The sequence below is a fragment of the Astatotilapia calliptera genome, chromosome 10 (genome assembly GCF_964374335.1).
Source record: "Astatotilapia calliptera chromosome 10, fAstCal68.1, whole genome shotgun sequence".
NCBI lineage: Eukaryota > Metazoa > Chordata > Actinopteri > Cichliformes > Cichlidae > Astatotilapia > Astatotilapia calliptera.
In genome coordinates this window covers 33,939,390-33,953,496 of record NC_137431.1, presented here as the reverse complement: position 1 = coordinate 33,953,496, position 14,107 = coordinate 33,939,390, and the positions used below count along the sequence as shown (strand labels likewise).

At 45.6% G+C, this 14,107-nt stretch overlaps 2 protein-coding genes across 4 annotated transcripts; both read right to left on the bottom strand.

Moving 5' to 3' along the window:
- On the bottom strand, positions 1-9,940 carry LOC113030867 (uncharacterized). 3 transcript variants are annotated; one of them, XM_026182625.2, is made up of 9 exons: positions 9,745-9,940; positions 8,748-8,978; positions 8,334-8,472; positions 6,863-7,008; positions 6,251-6,303; positions 4,734-4,846; positions 4,238-4,345; positions 2,652-2,861; positions 1-2,501 (listed from the first exon to the last, which is right to left on the bottom strand). In XM_026182625.2, the coding sequence occupies exons 2-9, from the start codon at positions 8,948-8,950 to the stop codon at positions 2,190-2,192; spliced, it is 1,284 nt and encodes a 427-aa protein (XP_026038410.2). In that variant the 5' UTR covers positions 8,951-8,978; positions 9,745-9,940; the 3' UTR covers positions 1-2,189. The 3 variants fall into 3 exon arrangements, with proteins under 3 accessions (XP_026038410.2, XP_026038406.2, XP_026038409.2); XM_026182621.2 differs by having other exon boundaries at positions 4,722-4,846; positions 9,745-9,939; XM_026182624.2 differs by having other exon boundaries at positions 4,722-4,846; positions 8,748-8,973; positions 9,745-9,939.
- A 1,144-nt stretch (positions 9,941-11,084) lies between these two features.
- On the bottom strand, positions 11,085-13,251 carry med31 (mediator complex subunit 31). Its single transcript, XM_026181970.2, has 4 exons — positions 12,941-13,251; positions 12,056-12,130; positions 11,881-11,977; positions 11,085-11,765 (listed from the first exon to the last, which is right to left on the bottom strand). Exons 1-4 carry the CDS (start codon positions 12,948-12,950, stop codon positions 11,549-11,551), a joined length of 399 nt encoding a protein of 132 aa, XP_026037755.1. The 5' UTR covers positions 12,951-13,251; the 3' UTR covers positions 11,085-11,548.
- Positions 13,252-14,107: the final 856 nt, after the last annotated feature.

Sequence of the window (14,107 nt, the reverse complement as noted above, 5' to 3'; positions counted from 1 at the left end):
TGGACTCATTAAGTTTATTTACAGGAGCCGTGCTGTATAAACACGACAGAAAGAAACCTTAAGATTAGAAAGGAAACAAAACTGCAACACGACTACAGCATGTGTGGTGAGCTAACACAAAACAAACACGGATCTCACTCCCACCAAGATAAACTAAGCTTTACACAGTGAACACTTTTATTACTTACTAAACTAAAAATAACCAAAACAAACAAGTAAAATGACGAGATGGACGACAAATAGTGAGTTTCCCTCTAAAAACAAGAGCTGATGCAACATTAAGGTATTTTATTAGGAGGGTGGTGCCTCCATAACTTCTCTCACTACACCCAAGATCTTCAACAAAAAATCAGAAAATTAAGGAACTCATTGAACTAAATTACCAAAGAAAAACTTAAAGCTTATCACAGAACAGAAACAGTGACGATTATAACTGATCCTCTTATGGCCTCTGACAGCGGACTAATCTCTGTGATTGTCCAGGCCCCATCTTATCTTAATGACCTTGTAGTACCATATCACCCTATTAGAACACTTCGCTCTCGCTCTGCAGGCCTACTTGTTGTTCCTAGAGTATTTAAAAGTAGAATGGGAGGCAGAGCCTTCAGTTTTCAGGCCCCTCTTCTGTGGAACCAGCTTCCAGTTTGGATTCAGGAGACAGACACTATCTCTACTTTCAAGATTAGGCTTCAAACTTTCCTTTTTGCTAAAGCATATAGTTAGGGCTGGACCAGGTGACCCTGGATCCTCCCTTAGTTATGCTGCAATAGACGTAGGCTGCCGGGGATTCCCATGATGCACTGGGTGTTTCTTCTTCACTCACTATGTGTTTATACACCTCTCTGCATTTAATAATTAGTGCTTATTAATCTCTGACTCATCCACAGCGAGTCTTTGTCCTTGAAATAATGAACGTTTATTGTAACGATTGAGGTAGATTTGAGTGTACAATGTTTATTAGAGGCAGCTCTGCTAATCACAGCAGAGGGTGGCACTAGAAGGTGATTAAATCTACAAAGCTTGGTCCTCTGTGGAGCTGGAACCATGATTTCACAGTAATCTGATTACACTTTGAGAGTTCCCGTCAGCCCTGAATCATAGGATATCGCTGCAGGGATCAGCCCATTAAAAACACAGTGACCGTCCAAATCTCAGCATATAAAGTGCAGTTAGTGATAATGTCACTGTGTAGAGCTCACTCTGCCTGCTGCCAGCTGTGGGCAAACACATTTAGATTCATGCTGTGAGATGATTTCTGAAGGCCTGAGAATCAGCTTGATTGGCTCATTTAAAATGAGCTGAATCGACTCCTGAGAGGAAACGGGGCCTGCGATCCTGCCGCGCTCTGCGCTCTAATCACACCTTCAGACTGTGAGGTAAAACCTACTGCAGTGCTTCGCTTTCTGCCTGTCGGTGTCACAGATTTGCTTCTATTTGTGTCATCTAAAACCTGCCAACACCTCGTTGCACAGACTCACAGTCTCATCTCTGTAGCAGCATCAGTGCTGGAGGTCTCTATAACCTGCAAATAATCAGCACCGCCCTTCCTGTGTCTGTTTCTTCACAGGACAACTGTGAGCACTAACTGTCCTTTATAATAGTAATTAAAACTAAAAGCAAAGTGCCATTGTTATAAACTCCAGTCACATATATTAGTGACAGCTCTGGAGTCACACCAGTTTACATCACGGACTCACAGGGAGTAAAAGCAGCCTTCACAAATCAATATGTATTAAATACTTTGGACTTTTAGACCAATAAAATTCTGAGGTGTGTTTTCAACAGCGGCTTTAGCAGGCGAGAACATTTATCACACAGTAAGCACAAAAGTTGAAGCATTGGAATATTTGTAAGGTGGTTCTTGAGACCACTCTTTGTGTTCTGAGCTAAATTGGGGGCTCATCCGAGATTTGTGCATCCTATAAACTTTGCTTGTTCAATGATGCTGCTTTTAAGTGAAGTGTCGATGTATTTTGGTTTGATGACTTATTAGCCTTTATTAGCTGCAGCGGGAGTTTAAATATAAAAGGTTTTCATTGGCTAATCAGTATAATTACAGATGAGGGTGGAAGTCCTCAATCTAAGCAAGTGTAGTAAATTTGAAGAGGGGCAGAGGGAGCAGGCCTCCCAGGTACAGCCTGATGCGGCGCTAGAGACTCAGCTTCCTTTGCACACCTGCCCTTCACCGATTAATTGATCAGCTCCCACTCCAAGTCGCTGATCAGCCTGTAATTGAGCTTCCGGTAGTTTTTGGGGTGAATCTGTCGCTGCCGCCACACCTCCTCATACAGGCTGCGTATGACCGTAGGCAGCAGTGGGAAGCCAGCGGTGCGAGCCAGTGTGTTGCAGTACTCCCACTGATCCTGGTCCAAGATCAGCAGGTGGCGATGCTGGACTCCCCGCTCCAGCTTCTCCTGCAGCTCCCGCCGGACCTCATCCTCCATCTGAACTCGAGAGGGTAACGTGACCGAGCCCTCCAACACGGCCAGGGCGAACTGGACCTGCAGCGATAGAAGACAAACGAACCTAACAACCGAAGCTACCTAACAAACGGCATTCAAACCAGAGTAAGTCCGCTCTGCTTCTTAGAAAGTCGACACTGGGACTGCTGCAGTGGAGAACAGTGGGTATGACGGTACACTGCCGCTCACCTGGCAGTTGAAGTTGGGGAAGGGGCAGATGATCTTGCAGATGCCGATGAAAAAGAGCGAGGGGAAGGCGGGTGGCACCAGAAAGCGGTACAGAGGTGACATCATCTGGTCCTGGATGTCCAGACCCAGCTGGGCTGCGTCCAAGAACGGAAACCTGAAGTTATACCCGGTGCAGAACATCAGGACATCCGCCTCCGTCACCGAGCCGTCCTGGAACCCATCACAGTGTCAAATACAACCAACCAATCACAGGAGGCGTCTGCTTGAACTTTATTATATGCAGTGGCTTGCAAAAGTATTCGGCCCCCTTGAACTTTCCCACATTTTGTCACATTACAGCCACAAACATGAATCAGTTTTATTGGACTTCCAGGTGAAAGACCAACACAAAGTGGTGCACACGTGAGAAGTGGAACGAAAATCATACATGATTCAAACATCTTTTACAAATAAATAACTGCAAAGTGGGGTGTGCGTAATTATTCAGCCCCTTTGGTCTGAGTGCAGTCAGTTGCACATAGACGTTGCCTGATGAGTGCTAATGACTAAACAGAGAGCACCTGTGTGTAATCTAATGTCAGTACAAATACAGCTGCTCTGTGACGGCCTCAGAGGTTGTCTAAGAGAATATTGGGAGCAACAACACCATGAAGTCCAAAGAACACAGCAGACAGGTCAGGGATAAAGTTACTGAGAAATTTAAAGCAGGCTTAGGCTACAAAAAGATTTCACAATCCTTGAACATCCCACGGAGCTCTGTTCAATCCATCACTCAGAAATGGAAGGAGTACGGCACAACTGTAAACCTACCAAGACAAGGCCGTCCACCTAAACTCAGGCCGAACAAGGAGAGAGCTGATCAGAAATGCAGCCCAGAGGCCCATGGTGACTCTGGACGAGCTGCAGAGGTCTACAGCTCAGGTGGGGAATCTGTCCATAGGACAACTATTAGTGGTGCACTGCACAAAGTTGGCCTTTATGGAAGAGCGGCAAGAAGAAAGCCATTGTTAACAGAAAACCATAAGAAGTCCTGTTTGCAGTTTGCCACAAGCCATGTGGGGGACACAGCAAACATGTGGAAGAAGCTGCTCTGGTCAGATGAGACCAACATGCAAAACGCTATGTGTGGAAAACTAACACTGCACATCACTCTGAACCATCCCCACTGTCAGATATGGTGGTGGCAGCATCATGCTCTGGGGGTGCTTCTCTTCAGCAGGGACAGGGAAGCTGGTCAGAGTTGATGGGAAGATGGATGGAGCCAAATACAGGGCAGTCTTGGAAGAAAACCTCTTGGAGTCTGCAAAAGACTTGAGAGCGGGGCGGAGCTTCACCTTCCAGCAGGACAACGACCCTAAACATGAAGCCAGGGCAACAATGGAACGGTTTAAAACAAAACATATCCATGTGTTAGAACGGCCCAGTCAAAGTCCAGATCTAAATCCAATCCAGAATCTGTGGCAAGATCTGAAAACTGCTGTTCACAAACACTAATCTGACTGAGCTGGAGGGCCGAATACTTTCACAAGCCACTGTCTCAGGTGGACTTCCTGCAGTGGAGGATTAATACAGTTGAGGTCAGTCACCTGGAAGCGAATTCTGCCGTCGTCCTCGACGGCCTCTACTGAGCTGGACTGTTGAATCCCATCAGGCAGAGGGAAGGTGATCCGAGGGCGGCGGTGACTCAGAGTCACCTGTGAGATGAAGAAAGAAAAACACGCCGTGAGTCTAAAGCTCCGTCACACGCTTTCTGCACTCGCTGCTCGTCCCAGGCTGCAGTTATGCAGCGTAACCTGCTGTTAACTTCTTTAAAGACACAATTATACGTCTTTGCTCTCGCTCCTCTTCCTCCTGCTCTCTAACCAGAGGCTTCCTGTGGCTTTGTCAAACAGTTAATACAAATGTAGGAACATGCACCCTCTGTCTATCACCTGGCACCTTCCTCCCATCAGAGGAGGAACCCACTGGTGCCCAGCTCGTCAGGCATTCTGGTAGGTCAACTAAAATATGCAAGAAATAAAGATAATAATAATAAAAATAATACATCTGCATGCAGATGTTAGTTGTTACCTGGGCACCCACATTGGCCAACTCGAGGGAAATATCCAGACCTGATGCTTTGGCTCCCAGAACGACCACCGACTGACCCGCAAACGGCTCCGCGAATCGATACGAGTGACTGTGGAGCACTTTCCCTGCACACAGAGAGGCACACTGGTTCTAGAATGGATCACTGGGAGGGATGCTCTGTGCAGCGGTGACAGCTGTTCCAGAGTAGGCGGGGTAAAAGTTGTCCCACAAGGCTGGCCGACATGATAGACGATGGGCAGGGCTGTGAATACTCAAGACTGTGTTTATTGAACGCAGTATGGAGAAGAACAACGAGAATTAAGAGACCTGGTGACCAGTGATGGACGTTAGACCAGCTGTAAAACTGGAGGCAGTTTGTTCGCACTAACCACAACAACTACCATCTTCATCTGATGCGGCCCCCCTGGCGCCAGCTGGATGCTCAAGGCAAAAGCTGACGGGAATAACACAACTCTCCGTTAGATAACAAAACAGCTGCTGTGACTCCTCATTCAAGGTCACCGGCGCCGACCGAAGATTGCTGACTTTTGCATAACCGGGTGAAGGGACACTTTCTCTCCGCTGAACACGGAACACGCACGCATGTACACTGATGCAGACCTACACTCACCTCCACCCCCTCCAAACGCCTTCGAAGCTTATGTCTTTATGTTGTGAGATGTGCTGATTCGTGTGTTGAGGTGTATTTTTCTGTTCTCAAACTGATCTCCCTGTTGGAGCTCAGTCTGGGAGGAGTTCTTTTCTTCTCCTCGTCTTTCCTCATGTTGTGCATTTTCCATGGTTTCGGTGCGGGTGGCTGCTCGTGGGGTCGACCGGCCAGAGCTACCTAGCCTGACCGGTCTCCTCAATGTGATGTTTGTGCATTGTATATACGGTCGGCAGGGTGTCTATCTTAATTGCCCCTTGGAGATAAATAAAGTCTCTCTGACTGACTTGGCTGAGCTGCCTGTTGAACTTTCATTCAAACTTCTTTGGTGTCCAGAAGCCTCTGAAACCTCTGATTTTACCAACTGACTGAAACACGAAGGTTTCCCGGAGGTGTCTGAACACACCCGGAGGTACGCTTTGTGGGGATTCAGCACAAAATGAGAACAATGCTGGTGTGTCTAACCAGCCGCACGAACATTCCTGAAGCTCACACCGATGCGGCTCAGTTTGAAGTGTCACGATCTGCTGTGAACTCGCAAAACTGTCCACACCTTCAGTGTGCAGCAGACAGAAAGGAGAGGACTGAGCTCTGAGCGCAGTCCTTCCGCTGATCCAATCTAGCACCAGCGAACCTCGATTTACTAAACTGACACAGATTAATGCTAATCACGACTGAGTGTTTACAGATGTTACTGAGGCTTAAACACAAGAATAAACCTGATGAAGTCATCAGCAGTTCACTGCATTCATTCAATCTCCTCAGAAAAACTAATTTCTATCATATCAGGAACTTTTCATTAAAATACTTGCATGTTGTAAAAGCTTTGTTTTTGTTATGAAGGCATAAATGTTTGTTTTACCTTTAAAGTTCTCGATGCCTGGTATGAGTGGGATGTGAGGGTCTGAGTAGTGCCTTTAAAACAGACGAGAATAAGAGTCAAAATAATAAGAGCCGCTGAAGCAGGTGAACTCAGAGCTTTGGCACCCTCAAGTGGCAGCAGGGGGCAGAGGCTTTTATTCTGAAGTAAAGCCTACAGAGTCATTTCAAAATAAAATGCTCACCTTCAAATTAAGAGCTTTAATACACACTTTGTAACTTTCTGCTTTTGGATAAAATCTTTTTCTTTCTCCAAAACACAAAATCTTAGACTTCACAAGATTCACACTTTTATTTGTAAATGTCAACATTTAAAGACTTTTAAAAAAAGACATCGTATTAAAGTTGCACTCTGGAATAATTAGTGAATGCAAATATGTTGAATCGCAGCCACACGCTGACCAGGTGTTACGGCTCATTAGCCAATGAGATGCTGTAGTTTAACCTTTGATTTAATGAAACTTTAAACTACGTCTGAGACCATCAACTCATGGGCGAAGTGTTGGTCACAGAACCAGATTCATATGTTTCTGCACTATTACTTTTATTTGCCATCGCCCCCTGCTGGTCATTAGAACGCAGTGTGTGATCTCACCCCGAGCAGACGAAGACAGAGTCAAACATCTCAGTTTTCTGATGACCTGAAGAATCAGATGATGTCACTTCCCACGCCGTCCTCTCCTCCACCTCGCCCTCTGTCGTCACATTGACGGGCTTCACGCTTTCCACGACAGTGTTGAACTGACAAAAAGAGTCACAGTGAGGAAAGTGGCGCCGCGGGAGGTTTACTTTTGTATTGTATCATATTTGAGACAAATCAGATCTCTTAGAAAATTCAAGGCGAGCAGATTTTTATTGACGGAGCTGAAATCGTCTCCAAGTCTCTGATGATCCTGGGGTCCACACCGGTGGCAGGTACTCAGGTGTTGGCTTTATACTAGAGAGCAGTTTAGTCATATTAGAAACTCCATCAGTGACGAAGCATCAGGCTGTTCCTGGATGCAGCGATGTTTCCTTATGTTTAACACCCTGTTACAGCCAATCAGATCACTGTCACGGCTTCATAAACCAGAACTAAAAACCTCAGGACAACAAACCACAATCACACTTGTTTCTTTCAGGGATTCTGAAAAATAACCAGCCACGTAACATTAACCAGGTCAGGACTACTATTGGATGGATGGACTTTGTGTTTAGTGCTGTGACGTAGTGTTTGTGTAACTGCTGGATCTTTATTTGGGTTTTATGGTTTATTTAATACAGCGTGTGCCTGCAGAGGGAAGATAAATGAGATGATGAATAAAGAAAAAGGAAATGAAAACTTTGTTTTGAGTTTGAGTTCGGTGTGTCACACCAGGCTTTATGAACAGCTTTCATTAAGCCTGAGGAAGCAACACCGCTGGTACATTTTCATGTACAAAGCATGCTGGGTAATCGCCTTGATTATCTTTATTGCCTATGAACAGCTGTTAGGATTGTCGCTCGTGTTTCTGGTACCAGGAGTTAAAACAGAAAGTTCAAACGAACGAAAGCTGCTTTTATCCAGCTGGGAAACTTGAAACCTCAGATCTTCTACTGCAGAGTGCGTCTGTGATCCTGATCAGGTCTCTGTTGAACCAGATTTTACTCTCTTGGTTAAATACAAGAAGCAGTCGAGCTGGTTGGAGCCTCGCTTCAGACTGTGGCTCGGAGTTAACATCTCCATGGTCACGGCTGTGGTCTTTCCCACAAACTCCACACTCTTACTTTTTACAGATGCAGACATTTTTCAATTTTCAATCCAATCAATGTTATTTAAAACAACAGCTGCCTCCAGGCGCTTTATATTGTAAAGACTCTACAATAAAACAAAGAAAGGAATAAAACATTACTGAGTCGAAATTTTCCTTTCTGCACTCGAAGGGCATTAAATACAAAATGCTGCCATCGATAAAGATTTTAACTGAATCGTAAAGTCTACACGTATCACAAAGCAGCCACCTGCACCCTTCACTACATGACATCACAGACTGTGTTATGAGAGCCAGCAGCTTAAATCTGACTCAGAAGAATCCCGGGCGACTCACCCGGATGTGAGGCCGGATGCTGTGGCTCTGGCAGTACCTCTCCAGGTACCTCTGGACCTCCTGATGGGGCAGGAAGCTGCTAAGCTGGGGTTCAAAGGGGAAGTCCGGGAACATCATCACCTCCTTCGGCAGGTTGGTCCTGTCGGAATATCAGAAAACATTAACTGCGAGCACAGAAAGGAAACTTCACTGCAGCTCAGCCTTTCTCTCATGTTCATGTCAATGTAGGAGACTGCAGAGAGAACGAGCCCACAGGAAAGGACCAGAAACAACTGTGACTTTAGGCTTTAGTCGAGTCAGGACTGAAGCGTTAAGGATGACTTTACAACATAAATTATGCAAAGCTGCTCTAGTGAAACGTGGAGCCGGCCCTCGCAGCGAGCCCATCGATGGTGTGCAGACAGGTGAGCCTACCTGAGGTCTCTGTACATGCTGCTGTGCACCGGCAGCCCGTTATCAAGCTTTCCAACACGTTCGTCGTAACACCAGGTGCCGCCTACGTTTTCAGAGAGCTCGAACACCACCGGAGGAGCGAAGCGGCCTGAACGGGACAGGATGTGCCTGGCCGCGCAGAGTCCGGCTGCTCCGGCACCGACCACCGCCACCCGCTGCAACATCAGGTCTGTGCTGGTGACTCCACCTGAACTGAGCACGGAGACACAAACGCTCGAGATGAGGTCTGGTTATCACAGTGAGTAAACAGCTAATAATGAGTGTGCATGCTGTATGAATACAGTACGTGCTGATCTGCTCCACCTCATTTCCTGTTGTAAATCTATGTTCCAGTGCTACGTGCTCACATCAAACACAGCACACAGACGGATAACTAGGTGATAACTGATTAATGTGAAATATTTCCGAGCATCAAAATGATCATTTTGCTGGTTTTGGCTTTGCGCTCCAGAAGAAGCCCCGCCCACCTGCTGATTAAATGTTCTGTTTATGAGGGGCAGCCAATCAGAAGAAAACTGGCATAAAGAGGCAGGAGTTGAAACTAGCGGAACTGAAGCTCTGATTATTTTGAACCCTGTTAGAGTCAAAGAATAAAAGGTATGTGAGTCTAAAGGTCACAGGTGACGCTGTGACTCTAATTTACAGTTTAACCCAGCCTGGACTTGGACCTGCAGGCTGCCACTTTACAGTCCGAGCCATTAGCTCCGCTCCTCCACACTTCACAGATGAGCAAATATGAACAACTCCCTTATCAGAATGCTAACAAGCTAACTCAGCCACAGTTTCATAAATCACGTTTATTCAACCCCATATTGCAAACTGCGCATGCCCACACCAGGCGGCCACAAACTTTTTAAGTCTACCTGTCAGTGCAGATCGCTCCGTTGCTACATTAAAGTCGGCACTTTTAAACAAAACACCCCGATTAATCAGTGATGATGAAGAAACAAGGAGTTACCGTCGTCCCGCTCAACCGTCTCCCGTCCCGGTGTCCGCGGAAATCAGCGAAAACATCGCTTAAACGTTAGCTAACTGAACCGCTGGGCGTCCATCCAGGTACCGAGGCACGACTCACGTCTCAACACCGCTCGGTTACCGCACAACGGCCCTGGTGTTACGGAGAAAACGGTCCCGTGTCTTCCGCTAACGTAATCAAAAAACTTCCGGAGTCCTTCACAATAAAAGCAGATAAGGACGTTTAGCGCCAGAAAACGGCAAAAATAATATTTTATTTTATTCTATTTTCAATACATTTTAGCTTCATTTAGTTTCCTGAGTGGATTTACTTTACTCAGATGTATTATTATGATTTTGTTTCCTCTGTTACATTTTATTGCTGGTATTATTTTATTTATCTATCGAACTATTTGTGTATTTATTTTAGCTGAACAGTCCTCCGATCAACGCTTCCTGTTTTTAGATAAACGGACTTTATTATTTTGAAAAAATAGTTCGATGATAGTTTAGGTTTTAGTGTATTAACCATCCTATTACGGCTGCTTGTCGTGTCAGTATTTAACAAAAATGACTTAAACTACATGTCCGGGTTTCTTTTGAAGTTAATTTTATAATAAAATGTTAGCTGTATCAGCCAGCTGACCTCTGAGAATGGTGTTTGCACTCCTCACTGCACGTTCAGTCCTCGGTCCTTCATCCGTTTTGGTTCCCGCTGCTTTAGATGTCCTGTCATAAACACGCGCTTACACTCTTACAGGTGAGAGCAGCAGGTAACAACGCACCCTCAGTCAATAAACAGAGGGTCCAGGAGGGCTCTCTGTCTGTGTTTGTGCTCAAGGCTCTGCAGCCAGGGATGCTTTGTCTTGTTGCTCTGCTCTTTTCCACCGGATCTGTTTTCGGGATCTAAATCTAACGGGATCTAAAAATAGAAAAGAAATATTGAGTTTCCTCTTTAAATGCACATCATGAGCCACCCTGGTGGTGGTCAGAGGGCCCGGTGGCGCCAGTGTCCGGCAGCCTCGCCTCTGTCAGTGCGCCCCAGGGTGGCTGTGGCTACAATGTAGCTGCCATCACCAGTGTGTGAATGGGTGGATGACTGGATATGTAAAGCGCTTTGGGGTCCTTAGGGACGAGTAAAGTGCTATATAAATACAGGCCATTTACCATTTACCCTCACTGAATCACTGTTTAATGCTCTGCTGTAGAAGTGACGATGGAGGGAAACTTTGTGATGAAGTGAGATCTTGTTCATGTGACCTGCATCAGAGCACCTCCTCTTTCCCTCACGTCAGGATATTTCAGGTCAAGGAAAAGTGGTTAGGAAAAGGAGGTAGGTCATTGTTGTTATTGAGCAGACTAACTCAAAGAAAGCCTGCATAACTTTATTGGTTTAATCAACACGCAAACAGAAACAAACTCTTCACATTTCAAACATTTTATTAGAACAAAGGATGAAAACAGGCCGAGCCACTCCCCTCTCCCGGAACACTTCAGTCACACTCAGGTGATCGCTGCAGATAAAAGCACGCCCCCATCAGGCAGGAGCTCACTCTGCAGCTGAGCAGCAGGACTTTAAATGAAAACCTCTGCTGCCTTTTTGTTTTCAGTCTGTTCCTGCTGAGACCATAGGACTGACAAGTTCCAGGAAATAGTTACATCCATAAATCCAGGAGAAATTTTAGCTTGAAAGCTTGATGCTTCCCATCAGCTGATCAGCTCCCACCTCAGTTCCTCCCCCACGGTCTTTAATGTTCACGTGAATGGAGAAATAACCTCGGTATCCCAGCAGCACTCCAACTCCGTCGTCATTTTGCGGCAGCATTGCCGTGCGGCGGGGCCGTCTGTGGCTGCGCCTGCGTTTGCTCAGCGAGCGCCTGCTGCAGCCGCATGCGTTTTCGTGAGTAGTGCTGCCAGTGCAGCAGCTGCTGCTCGTCGATGAACTTGGCGCACTGAGCGTTCACCAGCTCCTTCCTGAAGTGCTCGTACTGCAGCAGCTCCAGCATGTGCAGGCAGTGGGGGTACCTGCAGGGGGCGGAGTCACAGAGCAGAGGTCAGCTGACAGAAGGGTTTACAAACATCACAACTTTATCCTCAAAGAGAAAATCATCTAAACTGAGGATCAAACACGTCGCCGTACTTGAGGAACTTGGCATACTCAGGCTCCTTCCAGTACAGCAGGTACTTCAGGTAGTTGATGAAGGATCTGTCCCTCAGGATGCCTCTCTGAGCCAGAACTGGAAACAAACACACAAAACCTACGTTAAACTCTGGCAAATGTGAAGCTGCGAGTTTCTGATCACAGAGTCACTCACAGTTCAGGTAGTTGGGATTCGCCAAACACTGGACGAACTCGAGCTCCAACTGGAAACGGTTCCTGGCCTGCTCGTCTGCACCGGGAAGCACACGAGTTAATCAGCAACACGACATTCAAACCCACAGCACAGATTATCCTGAGATCATCAGGAGCACATGCTTTTAACTTCTATTATTTAATTACATTAAATCTAAACCTCAATAATATCTCGAAGGATTCAATCCACACTACACACACGCCAACGTAACACACCCACGAGAACGCATGTTTCTATACCAGACTCCATTAGAAAAAAAGCAATTTAGAGGCACATTGTTTTAATTCAACCTGCAAACTTTAAACAGGCAGCTCGGAAATTAAATTTAATATAAGGATGAATTATTGAGAGCCGAATTAAAGAGCGAGTCTCGGAGTACAGTCTTCAGCGTCCATGCCAGGTCATCTTCAAACACACTTACGTTAGCTGATAAATCAGGTTTGTTGTCAATCGGAATAATTTCTTGGGACGTTGTGATCAGGACAGAAAAGGCCGACACTCTGCAGCCTGACTTAAAGCTAATCATGAGTGTACCAACGTCTTTAACAACACATTCAATTACATTTAAAAACAACCAGAACCTTTACTCCCTTTAACTCCCTTAAATAAAACTCGTAATCCCAGCGCCGCCAGACTCCATTCAATTTAACGCCGCTTTGTCTGTTTGCGGAATGCTTCGTAGTCAAAGTAGAAAAACAAGACGGAGCACATGTAAATACCATCAGCTGCTCACAGACACGCTTTTAAAGCCAACAAAGTAAAACTTACGGATTTATTTATGGCGTTTTGTCTTACAGGAAATATTAGCCTAGCAGATTAGCATTGACCAAACAATCTGCTACAAACCTGTTTCCATGGCTACAGCCTGAAGGCAGCAGTATGTAGATGAAGGACTTAAATGTCAGATAAACTGTATAAAAACTTAAGAAGCACAAATAAGAACAGAAAGCCGGGTTTTGCCCTTTTCGGGTTTAATCGCCGCCATCAAACGTGTGCAGACTAAAACGTAAAACGTTAAACTTCCGCCTTCGCGACATCCACGTCGCTTTACGCTGCCTGCTGTTCGTTGTTTGGCCTCAAGAGGGAGGCAACAGCAGACAAAAGATAAGCGCCTTCAGACTCCCACAGATATGGAACGCCAGGACTGACATAATGAATTAATAAATACACCATTAAATAATTAATTAAATGTGGCAATAATTAATTAAATAAATATTTACAACTCATTTAATTCAATAATTATTGGCACATTTAATAATTATTGACATATTTAATTAATCCATCCATCCATTCGCTTCCGCTTCTCCTTTTCAGGGTCGCGGGGGGCGCTGGAGCCTATCCCAGCTGTCATAGGGCGAGAGGCGGGGTACACCCTGGACAGGTCGCCAGTCTGTCGCAGGGCCAACACACAGGGACAGTTTTTGTGTCTGTAGGGCTGTTTGATGACGGTTTGGACTCTGGGAGATGAGGACACACCCACATCTGTTCCATACTGCAGCCATTGATGGTGTTACAGCTCTGAGGCAGCTTTGGGGCATCAGACGCACACACTGGAAAACCAGCACCTGGACTTCATGCAGGAGAGACGGCCTCAGTGATTTAGGTTCATAAGCGAGTTCAAACACTTCTGGCCTCTTATCACTTAGATTCCTTAATCTTAACAGTGAATGCATTTAAAGCAGGAACTGCACACCTAGCTGTCAGAAGTTTGGCAGCATGAGTACTGTAAAGTTTTGTAGGGTCCTTGTTAAAAATTCCACAAGCACCACGTTTGTCATATAAAGTTCCATTTTTTACAGTACATTGTTGAAATTATAAACTATATATTCTAGTTGTCCACTTGTCAGTAATCTTTGAGTAAATGGATGTCAGTGATAAATCAGTGGTGATTCACCTGCAAATGTTTTTAACAAACTTTGTTTTTTGTAGAATTCATCGGCAGCTGTGGAGAGATGCATTTGAATATCTTCTGGTTCCACTTTTCCTAACCTGGAAGCTGAGGATGGCTGATTG

Bases quoted from the DNA above. Each gene is read 5' to 3' on its own strand.
- LOC113030867 (XM_026182621.2), bottom strand. From the start codon at position 8,950: ATGTTGCAGCGGGTGGCGGTGGTCGGTGCCGGAGCAGCCGGACTCTGC. The intron at 6,304-6,862 runs GTGAGATCACAC...TCTGTTTTAAAG, and splicing joins TCTGTCTTCGTCTGCTCGGG to GCACTACTCAGACCCTCACA. The intron at 2,862-4,237 runs GTGACTGACCTC...GATGGGTTCCAG, and splicing joins ACGGCAGAATTCGCTTCCAG to GACGGCTCGGTGACGGAGGC.
- med31 (XM_026181970.2), bottom strand. The intron at 11,978-12,055 runs GTGAGTGACTCT...GTTTGTTTCCAG, and splicing joins GAATCCCAACTACCTGAACT to TTCTGGCTCAGAGAGGCATC. The intron at 11,766-11,880 runs GTACGGCGACGT...CGCCCCCTGCAG, and splicing joins GAGTATGCCAAGTTCCTCAA to GTACCCCCACTGCCTGCACA.